Source organism: Penicillium alfredii (assembly GCF_028826965.1).
Source record: "Penicillium alfredii strain IBT 34128 chromosome Unknown utg000004l_segment0_segment0, whole genome shotgun sequence".
NCBI classification, from domain to species: domain Eukaryota; kingdom Fungi; phylum Ascomycota; class Eurotiomycetes; order Eurotiales; family Aspergillaceae; genus Penicillium; species Penicillium alfredii.
Window position 1 is genome coordinate 2,645,171 of NW_026622701.1, and position 22,453 is coordinate 2,667,623.

The 22,453-nt window shown below is 45.0% G+C and overlaps 5 protein-coding genes across 5 annotated transcripts; 4 read left to right on the forward strand and 1 right to left on the reverse strand.

The window, feature by feature from the left end:
* Window positions 1-5,618: 5,618 nt before the first annotated feature.
* On the reverse strand, window positions 5,619-7,303 carry NUU61_002646 (oleate hydratase; the record flags this gene model as incomplete). Its single annotated transcript, XM_056653228.1, has 2 exons — window positions 5,619-6,681; window positions 6,756-7,303. 2 exons carry the CDS (start codon window positions 7,301-7,303, stop codon window positions 5,619-5,621), a joined length of 1,611 nt encoding a protein of 536 aa, XP_056514295.1.
* Window positions 7,304-8,529: 1,226 nt separating this feature from the next.
* On the forward strand, window positions 8,530-9,938 carry NUU61_002647 (uncharacterized protein; the record flags this gene model as incomplete). The annotated part of the gene is made up of 5 exons (XM_056653229.1): window positions 8,530-8,614; window positions 8,675-8,860; window positions 8,921-9,010; window positions 9,066-9,586; window positions 9,702-9,938. 5 exons carry the CDS (start codon window positions 8,530-8,532, stop codon window positions 9,936-9,938), a joined length of 1,119 nt encoding a protein of 372 aa, XP_056514296.1.
* Window positions 9,939-10,374: 436 nt separating this feature from the next.
* On the forward strand, window positions 10,375-11,550 carry NUU61_002648 (Zn(II)2Cys6 transcription factor domain-containing protein; the record flags this gene model as incomplete). The annotated part of the gene is made up of 1 exon (XM_056653230.1): window positions 10,375-11,550. One exon carries the CDS (start codon window positions 10,375-10,377, stop codon window positions 11,548-11,550), a length of 1,176 nt encoding a protein of 391 aa, XP_056514297.1.
* Window positions 11,551-13,603: 2,053 nt separating this feature from the next.
* NUU61_002649 (uncharacterized protein) lies at window positions 13,604-16,269 on the forward strand (the record flags this gene model as incomplete). Its single annotated transcript, XM_056653231.1, has 3 exons — window positions 13,604-14,015; window positions 14,072-16,085; window positions 16,143-16,269. 3 exons carry the CDS (start codon window positions 13,604-13,606, stop codon window positions 16,267-16,269), a joined length of 2,553 nt encoding a protein of 850 aa, XP_056514298.1.
* Window positions 16,270-21,184: 4,915 nt separating this feature from the next.
* Window positions 21,185-22,205, forward strand: NUU61_002650 (uncharacterized protein; the record flags this gene model as incomplete). The annotated part of the gene is made up of 4 exons (XM_056653232.1): window positions 21,185-21,290; window positions 21,383-21,483; window positions 21,540-21,800; window positions 21,990-22,205. 4 exons carry the CDS (start codon window positions 21,185-21,187, stop codon window positions 22,203-22,205), a joined length of 684 nt encoding a protein of 227 aa, XP_056514299.1.
* Between the last annotated feature and the right edge of the window lie 248 nt (window positions 22,206-22,453).

Consider the following 22,453-nt stretch of genomic DNA (forward strand, 5'->3'; position numbering starts at 1 on the left):
AAACTCGGCGAACAATACAGTCAGTTTCTATAAAGATATGTTACTCCGGTTTTGTGAGGAGCCATTCCGCGTTTTTGAAATAGATTTTGTCCCGCAACTCCAGGACCAGAGAGAAGTCGTCCAAAATTTGCTTGAGGCCAAGTACGACGTAGGGGGGGGGGGCCTAAGAGTGGTCAGATCCTGTTCACAGCATCAGCGACAATAAGAACAACGCCTGGTTGCCAGCAGCATACCGTAAAGAATAAGCAGTGTCGGGCAGGCGGTCGGTGGTGGCAGAGAAACGGTGCAATAGGAGCCGTTTCTGGCGCCCCGCTCACCGTGTCAAACATTACTACGAACTCCTATCTTAATACTCTTAAAGAAGGTCTTTTACTAATATATAAACTATAATCGATATTCTAATAAGATAATACGAGGATTTATATAGCAGAAACCTTGTAAGAATAGTTCGAAAATTATAGGATTTAGGTAATCGGCTAGCCTCCGTATTCGTCTGACAATCATCCTATCGAACTAGTATAACGACTTTTAAAAATCAAAATTCTTTAATTATACCCTTAGCTAGATAATAGAAGGTCTAAATTAGATTAGGAGGTCTTTAAAAAGGCTATATATGAAGCATAGGAACAGCTTGATTAAAACGTGATTAATAGCTTGATTCAATCTGTGTGTAAAGAATATACTTGGCAGGCTATAAAACCTGGTGAGAATTGTCACTCCTAAGGTTAAGGGCAGTTAGTCTGATCTCTATTTTAGTTAAGAAAAACCCCAAAATTTAAGTACCAAAGTCTTTTAATCGCTTTAGCGATACTCCACCAATTCTGCAAACACGACGATATCTATAGATTAAAAGAGCTCTTGAAGAGTGCATTATACATATTTCATAAATTCACACAAGATGTAGGGAATATACTTTCTTGAATTGAAGTGGGGTAGTAGAAGCAGTATGAAGGAGTTTCCATAACTTAGTTAATTACGTATTACGACAGATTGCTCTGACTGGTCACAAATGGCAGGGATAAATTCTCCCCCTTGTCTTCGAGCTGTCAGCTATGTATATCCCTAGCTTACACCTATCAATAAAAATGTGCAGGATGAATACTCAATGATCGTCTGTATATTCCTCAAGCCACCACCATATCTAGGGTCATTCGATAATATTTCTAGGTCTTGACTAGTATTGGCCGAATATTTTGATCAGTCTTTTCATGCTTTTGCTTTGTTGATATTGTATGCATTCCAACATAGCAGCTTAGGAGCCCCGCATAGCCTTCTATCGCACCAACTAAGTTATGATTACGGGTCGCCTGAGATATGCTTTTAGTGGATCATATCTCATATATCTCTACTGCTAGATATGGCCTTGGATCTGATTTATTATTAATGACCACTCAGCTTGTTGGTTAAAACTATGCGAATGACATTAGATCTTTACGCACACTATGAGTCCAAAAAGCACTAATAATACTTTTTAACATTAAGCTAAAAATTGAGCAACTTTCGCGTATATATATAGATCGGACTGTTTAGTTAATCAGAAGACCTACCCAGATAATATATAAATGTATAATGATTCTGACAATTGATATATTGTTTATCCAGCAAGCTTTCTTAGGTATAGAACCAAAGACTACCCTCATTGGTTCCTTCGCAGTTGGCCTCGGCTGTCAAATATTGTACTTTCAATACTGACACATCGTATTCTGTCATACCAGGATATCTATTTTGATTGGTCGGGCTATGAGCCACCTATAAAATTGTGGAGAAGATCATTCTTGAGGTTGTAAAATTTTGTTTCTACTTCTATCTTGTTGCCATGTTGAGGTATAAATATAGACATGCAATATACCCCAAACAGTGAGTTTTCGATTAATTGTATAACGTATAGCTAGTGATAACAATAGTAGAGAAAGAATAGGAAAGGACGATAGAGGGATTTGTGAGGTAATACTTCTTGGTGAAAGCTTCTGCCTATTAATTTTCGCCTACGTAGAAACTAATACACCCACTTGTTCGTAGATACATAGTGTTGAAAAATGCGTCCTGTCTACCAAGATTAGGTACTCTATTATGCCAAGTATACATACAATGAGAATCAAGTACCTTGGTATGAGACCTTCTTGAATCTTGGAGGCTATTTCGGTACTATCATTCTCAAACTAAGCCTAAGTTGAAATGAATAGGAGCAACGCTAACGGGATCAGCATTCCTGGACTCGTAAACAGCAAGCCACGTGATACAATGGGATATACAACTTAATAGATTAATTTAATCTAAATCATGTTGGTTATTTCGATATTTCACTTTAGAAGAGGGCCTTGTCGCTTGGTTATTTCACTCATTTCTCCCTGGGCATACTTGAATGAGCTTTCTGAAGCCCACCACTGGTATGATATAGACTCTCGTTCACACAACCCCAACTCTCTAAGGTAGCCACAGGTGTAGATGCTCCTGCACTCTCCTTGGTGGTTTTCATACCAAATATCACTAAAACCGTCCTTCATCGTGATGGTAGTTGAGATATGCTAACGCTTATAATTCTTCCTACCTACAGAAAAGGGTTTCTTATTCGACGGCACAAACAGACCCAACAATCATATAACCGTTAATGCGAACCTCGATTTTCGAAAATTACATTGCCAACAAGCAATTGCCTAGTCAATGGACTCAGGTTTCCCCACCACCCAGGAGACTATGACTAGTCAACCCTCCTTGTCTCCAGCCACAAGCGAGGACGCAAGCATAACAGAGGCATTAAGCATGCTTCCACCGCCACCAGCCAGACCAGAATCACCAGACAAGCTATATATTTACGCTATACTTGGTATCACGTTGATCACATGTGGGATGGCAGCATGTGTTCTTGTTTGGCTGCTCAAATAGAAAAAGAAAAGAGCAAGACAATACTACGCGTGCCTAAACAAGTAACCGAAGGGAGTATAGCAGAACATCAAAATAAGAAGCAGGGCATCATTTAAGACAGCCAGTGAGGGCATCAAGAAAATCATGTGATAATTGTGAGTCCAGATCCATTATTTGATCGATGGCGGATCTGAGGAGCAGTTTAAAACGTAGCTAGCTCAAAGCTGCAAACCTTAAAAAGAGAAAATAAAACCAGGCACTGATTTAAATAAGCCAAAGTAGCCTGTATGACTTTTCCCCCTTGATCAAAGGCTGCCCAAATCCGGATATAACGAAATATTGCCATCGACCACTAATAATAATGTTAATGTGATTGTCTCTTTTTTTCTACAGCCTAACTTCGAAAAGCAATGCTCATTGTATATATCAACAAATCCAAGCTCCTGTATTGACAATCTTACCAATGCAACCACACCCCTCGGATCCTATTTGTTTCAAGGACATTCTATTAGGCCAAGTGAATGAGTGTAGTCTCTTAAATAGTCAAACTTCCTACAAGGTGAATAGGATCTTCACTATGTCGACCCATCAGGATTGAAAAGTCCAAACAAGAATAAAAGAATATCCTTTTACCAACAGCTGAAATGCTGTAGGCCCAACTACCGGGCTCAGATTCCGCCCAATGTTATTAAGGACAGATACTAACCACTTACTCGACTATGATGGTTGTCAAAATATATTCCAGGCTTTATTAGACTAACTCAAAAAGGGAATTATTTCATTGCAGAAATATGGGTCGAAGCAAGTACCGTAAGACAACATTGCCACCATCTGACCTTTTAATCATAGGAAATATTTTCCCGCTTTTCTTTGTATACTTGCGTAGCTCTTTAACGCTCGGAAATATGTGCACCTGACCACTCTCGTTATGACGAGCCCATTCAATAAGATCAACAATATTTACGTGGATATCTCGAACAGCCTATGAGTCCGAGTTAGCCACAACGTATATTTAAAGACTTTTCAAGCATAATACCTTTTTGAACTCGGAGGATGTGGTCGGGAGAGGCTCAACCCGCACAGCGCGACAAAGTGAATGCCACGAATCGAGATCATCGGCGGATCCAAACCACAAATTGATTTCTTCCATAAGGGCTATCTGATAATTTTTCCAAGCATAATCGGCTTCCCGGTCACCTTTGTGCCATCCATGGAAATTTTGTAAACGGGCATAAGATTCCGATGGATGCAAGGTTCGGTCAAACGGGAATCTTGGGAATGACTGGAAGAACCTGTCTACAGGCGTTTTAGGTTGTGGAACGTGGGCCGGTGAGTCTCGGTTATGCTGCCTGAGAGCTTCCTGGCTGTTGAAAAATCGGTTACACTGGTCACAGCTGAAAGAAATGTTATGAGTTGGCGAATCTCGGGTATGCTGTTTGAGAGCTTTCTGGCTGTTGAAGGTTCTGTGGCAAAGATCACAACACGCCATAACTAGACACAATAGTAAACCATTAATGACTTGGGATACTGAATAGAATGTCTAAGTTATTATAAGAGATGACTGGTGGCTTATATATAATAGTACAGTTGGGTAGAGGTGTTGGCAGTGCTAATGAAACCCCTGTAAACGAAAGCAGCAATAATGCCCAACACAGCTGCACATCCCCAAGAATGGCTAAATATGACGTTATTAAATCTATGTTAGCTTAAAACCGTTATTAGATCGTGTAATTAACAAAAAGATTCCTAGTATATAACTAACTTAGTGGATTACTGCTTACTCAAACTTATTGCTTAGGCCTTCACGCGCAAAGCAAATTATGACGCAAAGTTTATTTAAAATGAAACATAACGTATTATCTCTATCTAACTAAGCTAGAAGTGGGCTGCCATATAAAATATTTCCTCTTACCAGGGCGGGGGGCTTGTCCTATTCTAGGTGCCACCGCTTTAATATACTGAGCTACTCGGTACGCTGTATTGATCATGTGATATATCCGTAAAATAGCGTACTAACCCGCAAGAGAGTCGGCTATATACATAACTAAAGCGTACCCTGGTCTCTCTGGCCGCATATATGCCTCCCGCATCATGCATGTAAACGTGGCATATATGTGGCATAAGTCGTTTGGCTCTTAACTTTGTCTATGAATCGGAACCATTATAGAATTTTAGAAATCTCAACAAAGAACTAAGATATAAAATATAATATACAGCTAAACATAATGTCGAACTGACTGATCCGACGAACGGATGATCTACCCTAATATCAATACTGCGAGCAGCTACATAGGACAGTCCTTAATTCTCGAAATTCTACCACATAAATACTGTACATAGACCCCACAGTCTCGCTTAATTTACCTTATAACTATGGACTTCGCGCGTAGCTGATTCATGAATCCGATCGGCCTTCGCATCTGCCCCGATAGGTATCGAGGCATGCCGGTCGACACATAACTTTCGGCAGAGTGGTATAACCATGCCTATAGCAGAGGTCCTCCACAATCTTGTAATATGATCCAACTTCCCAGTGGCTCAAAAATATGGAGGGTAGCTAAGATAACATGCTTTGGATGACAAGCCGATAAAACCCTCGTCCAATTTCAAGTAAGTTCTCTCGGAGGTTTCCGGCTGGAAGTCCAACCCACAAAATCAGTCCTACAAAATAGGAAAGGAAAGTTTTAAAAAGACGTGTTACCCTAGTTGTTCTGGTAATAAAAGTTCAGAAGGTAATCTGTGCCTTACCAGGCGAATCAATCCCAGAACAAAACCCTGAGAATATCGAAGATCAATGGTTTCTTCGATTCATCACGCTGTCGGTGCAAGCCCATGAGTTGGGACACAGCTAACTGTGCGGTCCGAACACCATAACTGACGTCCACACAAGAATACCTCGGAATTTCCACGAATGGTCCAATTAAACCAAGGTTGCAAGTTTCCTGAGGAATAACCCCAGGGCGGTCGTTCGACGAACGCGCAAGTAAGCCAGCGCTCATTCGTGGCATCACACGTGGAATGGTGATTGTGTGGTGAACTAAGGAAGGGTAGTTGAGATGTCCAAGAAGTTCAATCGTCACCTCCATACCCGAGCAATCCGTCATCGGCTTTTTGACGAATTTCCCTTTGCGCCTAGGTTCGAGGGCACTTCCCCAGAGAACGCGAATGTCGCTTGGTTGTTGGTCGAAAACTGGTTGCCAAGGGATACACAAGTTTAGCCTCCACGGGCTCTCTGGGAGAGTTATGAATGCTCCAGCCTGGTTGCTGTGAGATATTGATTGTAAGTGATCGAACAGGGTAAGGTCCGCGGTAGTGATTGTGAACGACTGTAGTGTTGATTCGGCCTGACGAGTGCAGAAATTATAAGGATTACCAAACGCATGACTCTTAGTGCCGATTTCCAACCAAAGGGACCAGTTTTCGTCGAGCTTGTCATTTGGCTCTATCGATTGTCCATCAGGTGGACTATTATTTGTTCCCCTGGTTGCGCCTGAGATAGTGGATCCTATTGAGATGATAACAATATCATGCTGGCCAATTTTTTGCTGCACTGGGAATCCATTTTGAATCAGATTCAGCTGGGAAACTGCCTTGTTATTGTTTTCGCCAGATGTCAAAATATCCGTAACTGTTGTGTCGAAGTGGAAATCCACACCGAGGCTTTGAAGATAAACGTATAATGGGAGGAATATCGACTCGAACTGGTAGTATCCCGTGATGTCCAGACATGTTATAATACTCAAAGTGTGAAACTCGCGTAGGTATTCGCGGACAGCACGTTTGAACTCTGCTGCGCTATGCCAGGGTTGAAAGCCAAACCTGATTGCACAAAATTTTGTTCTTTTTAGAAACCAATGCCAAAAGTTTTCATAACAGGGCAGAAATATACATACTGTGCGCTCCAGATGGCCCAAAATGGACTCTGAAAGAACGAATTAGGCAAAAAGTCTCGTATTTGATTTCGTCCTAGACGTTTCTCGCCCTTAAACATGAGAGACACCAATCTTAGTCGGTGCCTAGTGCTCATGCCCAGCTTTGTTGTAGCAATATCCTTCAGATAGCCATCTTTTTGGACGAGAAAACGGGTATCGTTCCCATGTTTTGTAGAGACATGCTTGGCTTCTGCCGATTGAATTTCTTCCCAAAGACTCTTTCCTTGGCCTCTGACAGAGGGAACCAAATCGAAAAGTTGCTTTATAGGCTCCCCTGATGGAACGGGCAAGCATGCTGCAAATTGATCGTATCCATTGACAGGATCTCCATTGTGGTACACAGCTTGACCCATTGAAATGTGGGAATCCAAAATATGTACCTTGGATGGAGGTAACTTGGCCTCAAACACCAAATGAAGCGCTGATGCGAACGAAGCTGTTCCTGTTCCAAGGATCCAGGCTTCGGTCAGCTCCGGGGAGCGGTTTACTTGAGCTTTGGGTTCACTCATGGTGATTTAGAAAGGGGACGGGGTGAGCTAGCATGCTTGAGCTCTGGATCGATTCGTTGCATTATATAGCACCGAAGGACAGGAATTGATAGCAAGAATAAGAGTAATCTAGAACCTCTCAGACATTGCATTTCGAAGTGATGACGATACCAGTTCCTATTGAGCTTAAATGGACCAATCCGACCAATCAGGATGTATCTTTATATCCAATGCCCAGGGAAAATATATTGTCAACCATGGTTCCCGATGAAATATAACATCATCTGGGTCTTACTCGCCTGTGGATTAGGTTGGTTAATACCGTGCCACTGTGTCAGCCTATATTTGATCTAGATTCCTTCCTTGAAATAGCGGCACCCCTGCCAAAAATAGTCAGCCCCTATAGTGTAATCCACAAGCGAGTGCCTCACTATATCGATTATATCGAATCCGAATTAATCTACTCTTATTACAATACCTTTATAAAAAAAATGCATTTCACCACCTACCCGGCCACACCCCCAGCCACCCAAATATATTCACCATAACGCCTATATACAAAAAGAAAAGAAACTAAGATTGACCTCGCTTAGGAATTGGTTTCTTTTATGCCCCAACTCAAAGCACTCACTACACCGCGTCGCTTGTATGATCAGCTCGCTTGTGGATTACGTTAAATCGCTTTCGTTTCTGCTCGTTTCTTCTCGTTCTCGCTCGGTCTCGCTCGGTCTCGCTCGTTTAATTAACATCTTGATTGGGCAGAAGCTCACATATGACCCACTTCTCAAGAACTATGAAGATCGGGGGTTTATCAACATGCAGCCGGAAGGCCGGCTACTTGACTGAACCTTAGTTAAAGCTTTCCGGAGTGAGCTATCGCCATCTTTTCTCCGCATGCCAAGGTTGCCGAAGGTTCATTACTCGTGGAAGTTGCAGCATCTCCACATTTTCATACAGCTATCACCTCGATCTAGCAGTTCCCCTCTCTCGACCCTGTTTGCAAGGTCACTAGATCGAGTAATTCCATTGTAGATCGCTATATCCGGTATGTTATCCATAGGAATCAGACGACAGAACCATAAGAAAGTCCGGAAATGAAGGGAGGGAAAGGAAAGACACAGCTCGGCACCATGACAAATAGCTCTGACGCCTCTTATAAAAGGCTCGGTTAGCCCGTCCTGAAATGCATCCCAAAACTGAATTTTCTCTTTGCTATTCTACAATATTTTCTCCGTCTTCCCTACAAGATGAAGCTATCCCACGTTACTGTCCTCGGTGCGATCACCGGCCTTGCCCAAGCCACTCCCATGGCCAAGCGCGCAGTCACCAATGGTATGTTATTGTGACTCAAGAAACTATGTAACAGCACACTGACGCCTTTTCCTTTACTAGCGGACATTCTCAACTATGCCTTAACCCTTGAACACCTGGAAGCCACTTTCTATGAGCAAGGCCTGAAGAATTATACTCAGGAAGCCTTCATGAAAGCTGGCTACAAGGATCCCTTCTACTCCAATCTGAAGCAGGTTGGCAGTGACGAGAAAATGCATGAGGAATTCTTGACCAAGGCCTTGAAGGGTATGTGTGGGAGACAAGCCTATCTTTAGATCTGGATGTTGATTGTGTTTTTCCTCCTAGCTGCTGGTGCCCACCCCGTGGAGCGATGCACCTACTCGTTCCCCGCAACGGACCCCAAGAGCTTCTTGGCCCTGGCCAGTGTCTTGGAAGGTAAGCGATACTTGAGTCCTGTGTACCTGTCTACTAGACGCTTACTGTGTATAAGGTGTTGGAGTTAGTGCCTACCTAGGTGCCGCCGGCGAAATCATGAACAAGACCTACCTGACTGCTGCCGGCAGCATCTTGACCGATGAGGCCCGCCACAGCGCCTACCTGCGCGCCGCCCTGAAAAAGGTGCCTTTTGCCCAGCCGTTCGACAACCCCCTGGATCTGAACGAAGTCTACACTGTGGCATCTCCCTTCATTGCCTCCTGCCCGTCCAGCAACGGGAAGCTTCCTGTCAAGGCCTTCCCAGCACTGACCATGGACTCTGACAAGTCTCTCATGACTGGATCGATGGTTCAGCTCATGGCTGACAAGTCATTCGATGGCTCGAGTGCCAAGGACATCCATGCCGCCTTCATTACCGTCACCGGCCCGGTTTGGGCGGAACTCAAAGACAACGGCGATAACAAATACTCGGTGACCATTCCCAAGGGTGTTGCCGGCCAGTCCTATGTTGTTCTCACCAAGGACAACACCAAGGCTACCGATGACAACATTGTGGCGGGCCCTGCTATAGTCGAGGTAAATTAAAACGAAACAAAAAGTTTCCTGGCCATCTTGAGGATGCTTGTTTTTTTTTTTTTTTTTTTTTTTTTTTGTGTTATTTCTAAAAGCTCTAACTTGCTTAATTCAACAGATTGGCCAAGAGCAGAAGATGGGTGGAATGGGGGAAATGGATGGTATGTCAAGCATGAGCATGCCTAGCACGGCCATGTCCACCTCGTCGATGCCATCGGGCTCTATGACCTCTGGCTCTATGACTTCTAGCTCTATGATGCCATCCTCCTCCTTCAATGGAGCCCCAGGGAAGAGATCAGACATGATGACCAGTGTTTTGGGGGGTGTCTTCATGGCCGCTGCTATGCTGGTTTAATTGTTACAAGTGCCTGAGATTACAGCTCGCCATTTCCTGGACATTGATATTTTTCGGGGTGGGTTTGGATGTATCTTTCTATTCTCTATATTTTGTCGGCATTTCTCTGTACATTGCCTTCTTTGCATAATTTATGAAGATTTATCGGTGTTGGTTTCGCGGTCTGTCACAGAAGATGTACTTCAAGGCTTTAATACAAAACAATCTTGTGAAAAGCAGAATGAAAATAAGATAAGAATCCATCAAACTAGAGCTTTCAGTACCCATATGTATATTTACTTTATGATTTATTCATCTCTTAATCTACTTACGATTCTTTTTTTCTCTTATGTTCCAAGTCACTTGCCCCCCGCACGACGGAGCATGTATCATGTGACTTGGCATATTGAGTCTCTTTGGACTTCTCTGAACAGCTTCATCTCAAATTGATCCTACAATGTCTGTTCGTAAACCCCACACCAAGTCTCGTTACGGCTGCGATAATTGTCGGAAGAGACGGGTCAAGTGCGATGAAACCGGTCCCCCGTGCACTAATTGCATTTTGCGGGGACTGGATGGCTGCACCTTCTCCAGAGTTCCACCCGCGCGTCTTCTGGCAAATACCCGACGCGCAAATCCAGAGGACCCCGTTTCTCCCTCCAAAGAACGCTTCAAATCCGCAGCCGTTTTAGAAAATATTTCACCAAGCACTTCAAATTCGCCCAGCAGTGGCACTGTTGACCCCCTCGAGCTGATGCACAAGTTCTCCACAGAGACTTATCGAAGCCTCTGCGTCAGTGAATCGGAAATCCATGTCTGGCAAATGATTGTGCCGCGTCTTGCGCTTGATTACCGGTACCTAATGAACGGAATTCTGGCACTGGCGTCTCTGCATATCGCCACGACGCTCGAGGCGCCGCCCAAGGCACTGGTCTATATTGACACAGGCCTGCGGTACCACAACCAAAGTTTCACCCCCTTTCGGACGGCAATAGCCAATATCGCTCCACAGAACTGCGATGCCATCTTTGCACAGTCTGTCATAACCATCGCGATTAGCATCGCTTTGCCACAGCTAACGGCCACGAGGAACACCAGTCCTAAGATGACCGAGAACATCATCACGGTGTTTGAGCTCCTCCAAGGCGTGAAGAAAATTCTTTCCGTTGGCCAGTTGTGGATCAACCTCGAGCTTTTCTCTCAGGGTGAATTCTGGAAAGGAATTTCTACAAAGCTCGATGCTGACACAGAGACGGCATTCAACCAGCTCACAATATTGAACGATAAGGTGGTTGGCAAGGTTGATGCTAGTCAGTATTGCATCAACCAAGAGGTCATTTCTCATTTGCGGCACTGTTTCATGAAGTTCGGTCACTCCGCCGATCCTGCTCCGGTGCTGGCGTGGCTTGCTGCCGTGAATAAGAATTTTGTGAATAGCCTACAATGTCGCCAACCGTTCTCGTTGCTGGTTCTTATGTACTGGGGTGTCCTTCTTGGTGAGCTGGATGGGAGCCACTGGTGGGCTCGGAACTCCGGTCGAGCTTTGGTATCAGAGTTACTGGATGAACTAGGGACCATGGATCCTTTGTGGGAGGATTGTCAGCTATGGGTGCGACGAAAAATGTCGCTATGATAGTTTGATAAAAATGGCAGCGAATATCTGTCTTCGACTATATAAAGCGGGAGAGTATTGTAACTTTAAAGGTCAAGCTGATTTTCGATCATTAAGAAGAAGAGGAAAAGGAAGAAGAAATACCCACAAAGTAATCCGGATTACCCCGCTCCAAATAAGAAATTGCCTCAGGACTCCATTTACCCCTGAAAAAAACGCCATTCAAAAGCCTTCTTTATATCGTTTAAAAAACTAGTCTATTTGAAAAGAAGAATTAATGTAATAGTTCAAAATGCAACCTTTTTGGTGTTGAATTTCCTGCTGCAGCAGAAATTTCTATTTTCTCTGAAGGATTATTCTTATTTTACGATCTTCGATAAAGGATTCAGCCATTCCACCCTTAGGCCCCTCTTCCCACTCTAATATCACATTAGACAGTATATATAAGAGATTTAAATAACAACCACAACAACAACAATGATAATAATAGATATAGCAGAGGAAACCGTTAATGGAGTGTTATCCTTAGAAGGGCCGTGCCCAGGTGAAAACACCTACTTGCTAAAAATAAAAATTGAAAATAAAAATGACAAGAAAACATACCTAAGGGAGTGTAATCTTCCAAGGGTGGAGGGTTCCTGCGTACTACACATACCAGAAAATTTTTAAGAGTTTAATTTAATTTCACGTTCTTTTCACTATAATACTGAAATATATGGAATCAGCATTTAAGAATCTTACTAGAGCTCACACAATAATTAATATTAAAAGGCCCAACTAGAATTCCTTAATATAGAAGCTGTGGGCTACAGGTCATTTTGAGGGGATAGGTTTGCCTTTTGCCCTCGCCTCGGGGATCTTGCGTTAAATCCATCTTAAAATGCTATTTTTTCCTACTCACGGCGTAGAATCGAGCACGTTCCTGAGCGGCCTCACCAGATGGGTAATAACCTCGAAGCATCACCTGATCGCGAGCTTAGCATCTGCGCGTCCTGATCCCCCCACACAGCCCTCATACCTGTGAACAGCCCCCAAGCTTCTTACGTGGAACTCTGCACTCCATATTTAGATATTAGCACTCGTGCAATCAAAGCAACTCAGCTCTATTGTGGGAATTCTTGGCTGTCTAGCCACAGGACATGGATAGAATTAAAAATAAATCGGAGTATTTTGTGCAACTTATAAATCTGTATATTCTAAGAAATGCAAGGGTCAGGTAAGACGACTATGGTCATACTTGTCCCGTGGGTCAATGGGAATTATTATCACTCTGGGACCTAAAGCGCAGATGCTAAACACATGCACGATATTATTTCAAAAACCAGATCAAGGATGTTTCTCACTAGCGTAGTGGATACTTTTTTTAGTTTTGTGCTATACATTAATTACTAGGGTTTCTGGCCTATTAAAGGGCCCGAGCGAGTTTAGACTACCCTAGTATTACCCTAAAATAGTATCAACCAATCATAGCTGGGGACACGAGGCTGGATAAGTGGATTTTGCATTAAAAACACGTCAGGCTCTTGGGTCACTTTGATTCCATTGTCTTGATATACCGTCTACAGCCTGTGGTGCATTCGGTGACGAGGTCGGATCCATCATTCACCCTTCAGACACGTTTCTCCAGAAATTCGTCAATAGGCAGGATATTTTCAGATGAGCCCACATTCCAAGTCGAGTTGGCCCCCAGTGGCCCCCGGTGGCCCCCGGTGGCCCCCTAAACGTACTCTAATCGACGTGGGGGCCTGCGAGCAAGCAAACTTTGGAAAGTTGTACGCTAATAAGTCACTAAGTATAGGCTAGTGTTGTTGTGGGAGAAAGCGCAGGCCGATCACTACTATTTATCGCATGAGAAGATGCTGAGGTCGTATATCATGCTGTAAATGGATAAAGACGAAATTTGGTACCTGATACCCGAAAAATTGAGCCCCATTCCCAAGGACCGTGCATGGTGCTTGAAATAAAGCCAAGCAAAATCCGTTTTGATCCTTTTTTGTTACTTTGTAGTGTCTTATAGTCTTCTGTCGACTACCGAATATCCCAACCCATCGTCAAGGGACGTCCAAGTCGGATCATGAGGGTTTCAGTGGCTCTTTTGTTCCTAGCCAGCGAGGCATTCGCTCTCGCTGGGGACACATATCTCACGACTGCCGGCAGGTTCACAACGATCTCTGATAGCCAGGCTACCGGCGCCAACTCGGCTGGCAATAGCGGATCAGTTCCCCTTCCATCGGCCTCTGCGAATGCCCACACTGGGAATGCTTCCTCAACACCCACGGCGAATCCTCACAGTGGTCCACAATCAAATGGCCCTGTTAACCCTGCCAGCACTGGACGAGCTGGCACTCAGTCCGGTGGAAAACCTGGTACTCAACCACCCGGCCCGGGAGGCACCCCTTCGAACGCACCAACTGGCCCTCCCAAGGCTACTTCCAACCCCCTAGCTGGTGCCGGTGCGCACACGTCCAACCCGCCCAAGCCCCACAGTAAGATCTGGTCAATCTGGTTTTCATAACCAAGTCGGATACTAACATTGCTGCAGGCACCAATGCCGCTGGTGCCGCAGGATCATCAAGGGGCCCTAGCCCTAACAACCCCAACGATCACAGCACCTCCCAGAACGGGCCCAAACCATCAGGCAATTCTGTCTCCGGCTCGAGCACCCCGAATGGACCTAAGCCATCGAACAACGATGGCTTCGCCTCGGCCACTAAGAGTGGATCTAAACCCTCGGACAGTGGTGTTTCCGCCTCGGGCACGCAGAAGGGATCTCAATCGTCGGACAATGCTGCTGCTGCCTCGGCACGCCAGACAATTCACACCAGCACGATCAAAACCATCGACGGCACCACTACGGCAATTCCAACTGTGATCACCCAGGCAGGCGATCACAATCCTTCGACAATCACCTCTTCTGCAGTGGCTGCCGCGGCAACTGGACCCAAGCACGACCTCGACATGCTCGTGGCCTTTGGATCCAAGGCTAGCTCCGCTTCGCAGCTGTTCGCGAAGTTCAAAGACAGCCCAACGAAACAAAACGCCCAAAAGGTGAAAGACTACGTGGAGAAGAACCTGAAGAAAGACGACAGCGGCGGTGATAATCACGATGGTGGTGGTATCTTGGCCGGCGTCCTCAACTTGGGCAAAAATGCTCTCAAGGGATCCGCAGGCATCGATGCCATTAGCAAGGCCAAGGATATTGGTAACACCATCAGCGGTTGGACCGACAACATTTCCAAAGGCATCAGCGGTGGAGGCGGCACTCTCGGAAGCATCGCGAACACAATCGGTGGCGGTCTCGGCAGCCTTGGAAAGACTCTGGCGGGTCTGGGTTCTAGCACCACAGAAGCGAAGAAGAATCCTGAGAACGAAAAAAATGATGAAAATGATAATGACAGCAGCAGCGATTCGTCCTCGTCATCGACAGAGTCGGAGTCGAGCAGCTCTTCATCATCCGAGTCCAGTAGCTCGTCATCCTCTAAATCTTCCAGCCAGTCCACATCATCTACATCGTCCAGCAAGTCGTCGTCATCTACATCGTCCAGCAAGTCGTCGTCTTCTCGCTCATCCACATCATCGACCTCGACACCCAGCTCGTCCGTGCAAGCATGCACTCGCCGTCCTACCTCGAGCCCCCCTACCCTCAACCTGTCAGGGACATACACGCCACCCCATACATCCAACCCTTCAAAGACTTCAAAGGCATCGGAGACATCAAAAACCCCCAAATCTTCGACGACCGGTCCTCCTTCATCGGCGAGTGCAAGCTCCCGTCGTGTCAAGTCTGGTTCGCTCAGTCTCGCTACCGGCTCGATGACCAGTGACATGAGCGATCTCAGCAGTACAGGTAGCCAAAAAAGGACGTCGACCTTCAAGACTGTGCCCAAGACGTCCCAGTCTTCGAGCTCCACATCGAGTGCTAGCCCTAGCCCCAGTTCCACGTGGCTCCCTCCTTGCGATTACAACGGAGGGCCAACCGACTTTTTGCACCAGGGCAGTCCTGGCCAGGGAAGCTGCCAGTGCTCCTTGGTGACTTCAACAACCTTTGGGGATAGGACCGACACACAAACCATGTTCACTTCGGTCTCCGCCAGCGAGGGACATTGCGAACAGTACAAGACATACCCCGGCTCGATCACCTGGACCACACCCTACGCAACCTCGACTGTATTCAAGCCCACCGCTGTGTCGGCTGATAGCCTGGCCAAGATCATCTACTACACGGCCCAAACCACCAACGGGTTAGGGTCGCTCACGCCGGCTGGTAAATCCACCGTTGTGCAGGAGGAACTGCCTATGGAAACCCCGGACACAAACCCTGATGGGTCCAGCATGTGTGACGAGGTCCAGCCAGATGCCTGCAAAAGGGCTGCGGGTAATTTGCCTGTTATGAAAGCGCTTGGCGGCGTAGGCAACAACGACAAGTGGTTGCGGTGGACTTCAACCGTCTATGGCCATTCTGGCAATGGCAGCCCTCACCCTGGATCGTGTCTACTCAAATACTGGTGTGACAACAGTAACGTATTCGGGTTCACTAGACAACAGATCGAATACTAGTAAGTGACTCCCATTGATATCCTCGCACTTTTGGTCCATCACTTACAAAATGATAGTGCCGATTGGACGTATGACGAGGATGTCCACAACGGAATTGGGCATTGTGGAACACTGGATTTCGAAAATGGCTGCCATATGAAATTCGACTACTGCGATACTGACTGTCACGAGGATGGGACATGAACGAGATAGACACGAAACGAGTTATGGTTTGATAGATGTATTTACTTTATTTTCTGATAATATACAAATGCTTATCTATTACAAGTCGCTTATTTCTTACTTTGTCCCCCCTCAACTCGGTTGGTTCTAGGGAAAGAATTCAGTCATTCAAATCTCTATTCCCAAGTCAATCCTTCATCCTTTATTCCACGTTTCCCAGAAATCGAAAATTGAGGCCTCGTCCATCACAGCATTGATAAAGTCTTCCGATATTGCAGGACAGACACACAGCTTCATCCTGCCCCATGCGGTTGTTGGCAGGAACTGAGTTATCGGTTAAGTGGCTCACGGCAAGCCCAGCTGCAGCATCATCCGTAGTGTCAGTCTGGATTGACTCGGCCGTGCTTATCTGATACCCAGGACAGGTTTGCTGGATGACTTTTGAGAAGATTGCAAGATAGATCGACGCGATAGTGTACATCTTTTGCAGCTCTTCCAATATCAACATACACATGTCAAGTTTGTTAAGTCGGAGGCGCTTGGAAATCAGTTCGATCAAGATGATCCAAAACTCTGTGCTAGTCTCGGCAGATCGCTGGGGACATACTCAGCCAGCGAGGATTCGGATATGCGATCAATGTCATTGAGAATATCCGTCACCAGCGGCCTTGGGGTATCGCAATGACTCAGGTTAATCCGCAGCGGTCTCCCCAGGCTGAGACTCAGCCAACGATCCCGAGGACCGGGCATTCACCGGGGTCACCCTGCTTTGAATATTGAATATATTTGTTATATTTATGCGTCAACAGCTGTAGCTAGGACAAAATAAAGAGTACTAAAGAGTAAAGGGCAACTGCGGTAATAGTATCAGGCTAAATTCGAGCACCTATTCTACACATAGCATTGTGGTTGATGTTATGAGTCCAAAGAAAGTGGTGCAACTTTATAGATTGACTTCAAAAGTTGTTTTGGTCTATCATATTATGTTAGCAAAGTTTTTTCATCCTTAGTCAGTGTGGCCGAGTGGTTAAGGCGATAGACTAGAAATCTATTCCGTTCGCGGGCACAGGTTCGAATCCTGTCGCTGACGTTCTTTTTGTTCTGAATTTTTATTAATTATTTTTATTAGAACAATATTACCAGTATTAGTATATCTATTAACGAAATACTAGCTTTGTCTGGTATTTAGAGCTTAAAAGTATAATTAATAGTGGTGGTTACTATAGATTTATAATAATAAAGAAAAAGTTCAAGGTTATTGTCACTAAGGGTTCCTATTGACTATCCAGATAGCGCGAACACTGATTTATTATTAATTGTATTAATTGGTTGATAGAACACAAAGTTAACTCAACAATGTATTAGTCAGTGTGGCCGAGTGGTTAAGGCGATAGACTCGAAATCTATTTCGTTCGCGAGCACAGGTTCGAATCCTGTCGCTGACGATGAATTCTTGAATTTTTGCCAGACACTTCTAGGCAGGTGTCCTAGACCGTCTGAATTTTCTTCTTTATCTGGGTAGACTCATATCCTTCCTTATATGGCTAGACTTTTAGCTAACCTATCACAAGTCAGTGTGGCCGAGTGGTTAAGGCGATAGACTAGAAATCTATTCCGTTCGCGGGCACAGGTTCGAATCCTGTCGCTGACGTTTTTTTATTCTCTTTTATTTCTTTAAAAGAAATAGTTCAATTAACTTAATAATTTCGTAATTTTAACTACCTAAGACTTGCTACCTTTACTCAGGTTACCAGCCCTAATCCTAGATTCTGCCTGCACGCGCACTACACTGACAGGCCAGCGAACATCACCTTGACCGAGAGGTCTGGAGCAGTAATTATTACCTTCTTATAAATGCCTAAACATATTAGGAACCTCTACCTAGGCAAGCACTCTGTTTCCTAATTATTTATATCAAAGATTCATGAAGATGGCAAGGTATGAATATCTTGCTTTCTTTACCTAATTGCGACTTGTATGTCTCCCCATCAACAATATATTGCACATAGTAATTCCCTGATCATATTACTCTTTTTACTGACCTTGGCTGTATACAGTAACTTGGGTAATGTGCTCTGCTCCGTTTAATACGTATACCTAGTCGGTTCTCAGCAGCGAGAATCTTCACTACCTTGTACATTCTTCTATCATCCCTCGGTTTTTATTCCCCGCTGTAAATGTAGTAGCCGCTTCAACAACTCAATCCTTATCTTAACTTTTGAGGTGCGTTGCTATTCACCACCGCGTGGAGCAATAGAGGACACATGACGCTGCTTCGCGTTCAACGACACAAAACGACACAAGAAAACACAAAGATCACTATCACTCTAGTCAATCCGGTGAAGATAACCCCTAAGCCTAGCGTGACCCGTTCCGAGTCAATATGGCCAGGCGGGGCTTTCGTACTCTACCCCGTGACCAGGTACTGTGGCTTCTCTTTCCGTGTGGAGGTTCGCCGCAATACTCGTTTTGGGTGCGTATAGGACAACTAATATCGGTGCGTTAACGCCGCAATAATTCGGCAGCCATCTTCTATAGACGAAAATACCAACGTAATTAGTGTCCTTCTTTTGCAGCCGGAGCCGGGCGATGTAATAGCGAGAGGAAAAAGAAAACAAAGGCCACCAGAATATAGTGGTGATTGCTGTCTGGGCAAAGTATTTGAGTGATGTTTACGATGCGGAGATAATCGCATCAGAACTGAAATACGATGTTCCGGATTCGCACCCTCGACAACAATTTCGAAACTATTACGGCGAGTATCTCGCCGACGGGGATATTGCGGTTCTATACCGCATTCTAGCACTATTTGAAGGTGGGGGTCGTCTTCGAGGTGTGATTTTTGAAGGTCCTTAGTATAGAATCGAAACGGCAATCCCCAGCGAATATTCCGTAGGAAAAGGTGAAAGTCCACTGAAGGATCTCGAGAATGAAATATACAATCGTACTACACAATGCTATGATCTTTGGCGGGATCAGCTTGTGAAATCGATCAGTGGTTTATTTTCTATATCGTTCCAGTTTTCTTATACGAATAGCATTGTTTGTTAAGCAGTGTTGGGCCATTTTATTCAAACCCAGGATACGGAGGCAGCGGCTCACATTCAGTCTTTGGTTTTCCTCCAAAAGAGAAGACCCACAAGAGCTCTTTAAGAAGAGGATACCAAGCCGTCATGCAATTCATCTCCCCTTTTGCGTAGAGGAATTTCTGGCCCATTGGGCGGAACTTGTTGATAATCATCCCGGGTAGCCCAGCGTTCAACGCAAAGAACTCGGCATCCTTTCGTGCACCCCTGCAGATTGTGCGACTTCTCTCTTTCACTCTTCGAATTTTTTTGAGGACATCTATTTCGAAATCATCCTCCATTTCCACTCATATATTTTTGATACTGTTATGCTCCAGTAGCATTCGGTGACAGACAAAACGCATCGCTTCAGCGCAGGTTTTGATAAAATTGGACCGGCTGTTCATGCCTGCAGCTTTATATTGGTCCCACTTGGCGTATAGATGAAGATCCCCGATACCGACGGTAAGTGCTATCTGCTGCCAATAATAATCATTATCCCATCTCTCAGGGTCAACGAAATCAATTTTCATAATGGTCACACCATCACGATATTTCTGCGATACTAGATATTAATGAGAATATTTAAAGTCTTTCTCAGGATCGTGTGCCGTCTGGTGAATTTTATTTTCGGTTCGAAAGCAGGCTTGTGTGCCTCCGTATTTGTCTAATCTTAACCCTATTGAACTAGTATAGCGACTTCTGAAGATTAAAGCTCTTCAATTATACCCTTAGCTAGGTAATAGAAGGTCTAAATTAGACTAAAAGATCTTTAAAAATGCTATATACGAAGTATAGGAACTACTTAATCAAACCGTTATTAATAGCTTAATTCGATCTATGCCTCGCAGAATAGTTACTATATGCGTAGCGAAGGGTTGGTATACTAGATATTGACCTATTTTCTTTGTATATTTAGTATAAATTTATATTAATTAATATTAGGGGAGTTATTCAGTTTTTAATATGGTGGGGTAAATCTGAATTATAGAGTGTACCCAGACTTTTGGCCGCGTAGTGTACCTCAGCCACAATTCCGCCTGACTATCCAGAGCCGAGGCCGAGTGCCGTCGAAGCTCCTTATGACCCACTTCCTATAGCGCCCGGCCCTTATCCCGTATCTATATTGCCGTAACCCGGATATCGAAGCAAGCGTCTTAGATGCGGTGTTGTGATGAAAAAGGCGAAATAACAAAATTTTTAAATACATAGGAGAGGGAAGAAAAGAAAACAAAAACAAACGACCGTCAGCGACAGGATTCGAACCTGTGCTCGCGAACGAAATAGATTTCGAGTCTATCGCCTTAACCACTCGGCCACACTGACTAAGATACCGGGTACCAAACTTCCTTTCTCTTAAACCAAAGTAACTGCCTTGGATAGTAAGAAAAAGAATATTTACCTCAACCAAAAAACCATCAAAACGTTAGCGACAGGATTCGAACCTGTGCCCGCGAACGGAATAGATTTCTAGTCTATCGCCTTAACCACTCGGCCACACTAACCTAATATGGCTAGGGCCGTTGGGAGTTCCTGTCCATGAATAAAAAATCTTTCATTATAAGCCAAGAGAATTAACATATATTGATATCGTAAAGCAATACTTAGAGAGATATCAGTAAGTGATTTATAGGGGTTCTTAAATAGAAGAACTGTGGAATACTAGGTAATATATGGTTATAGTGCCGGGTATTAATAATTTTGTTCTGCCACTATGTTTAGGGCCTGAATCGCGTACGCCACGATATCGCGTCTCCCCTGACGATCATTAATGACGTTACGCGAAACAAAATCCTCCGTCTAACGTCTTAAACTGCCGACTCGCTGCTTTCCACGCTCACATTTGTTTTGCTGCGCAATCAATCTTCACCATGCCTCCTAAACGCAAGTCGGATACAGGGTCCGGCGGCGCGCCTAAGAAGTCCAAAACCGATGGTGACGACACTGTAGCCCTAGCAGCGCGTTATCGGATCGCTCGTTGAGAAAAGATATCTGCCTCTGGAAACGCAGACGCAGAATATCGGATGGCGACGGGCGATCCAGAGGAGGCTTAGTATCTCTGTGTGCAGGACCTTCCGCAATCTGCCCACGCTATCGCCCTGCATCTGAGGCCGAAGAGGAAGAGGAACAAGAAGATGGTGGTGCAGGAAAGGCCAGCGACCCGCAGAAGGTTAGTAATGAACATTCCATCAATCATTTTTATCTGGACGCTAAGCCCCACAAAAGAATGCTATTTGGACTCGCAATAGCGGCAAGCCTTGTGTCTGCATGAAGCCATCGGCCGAAAACCCCGAGCATATTTGGGTCATGACCTCGGCAAGCCTCAAGAAGTTTGTCGCGTTGCAAAACCAGACGTTCTTTCGTGATCCGGACAACTTCGGCATATATGTCTACAACGACTTCTACGCCTACGGTATCACCGAGTTGGTGCAAAACGTGCTGCTGGATTTCGACGAGGCCAAGTACAACTGGAAAGAGCAGTGGGCTGTCTGTGAGGGGACAGGGACAGTCATGTTCTTCCTCCGTGGATTGGCCGACCCAATGTATATGTGTTTCCCCCACTCCCCCTTTTTTTTTCCATGTCTACCTCTTCGTCTTAATATCACCGGAAGATGTCCATCCGGAATTGAATCACCCAGGTCTGAGGATGGCGACCATGTGATGTTCCTTTGCTAGCTGCTTGGAACCACGTTCCTCGCTATTTTGGCCACTCTGGAACGCAACGATCTCCTGAAGCCGGACTCGGAAATCAAGAGTCTCCGCGCAACCATGGCGTCTTGGATCCAGCTTGCAAATGATTCGACGTGGGAGGACGGCTTTGATAATGCCGATGCTCGGGTCTATGCCTATGCCACTAAGCACGGCATTGACTTGTCCGGATCGGGCATGTAAGGCCGCCTTGAGGAATTGCAGGCAAACGTAGGCAAGGTCCAGCTCCCTGCACCTGAGGCTAGAAATAATGACCCCTGGCAATGAACAAAGAACTTCAGGGGTTACAAATGCATGTACACACCGGTCCCCGGTGCTATCGGGGGTAATAGTTACGATACCACGACCTGGTCCAGTGCTGAACGCAAGAAGCAAAGCTTCAACAAGAAGGATCCCCTGGATAAGAAGGCAATTGCTTGCCTGAAGGAGGG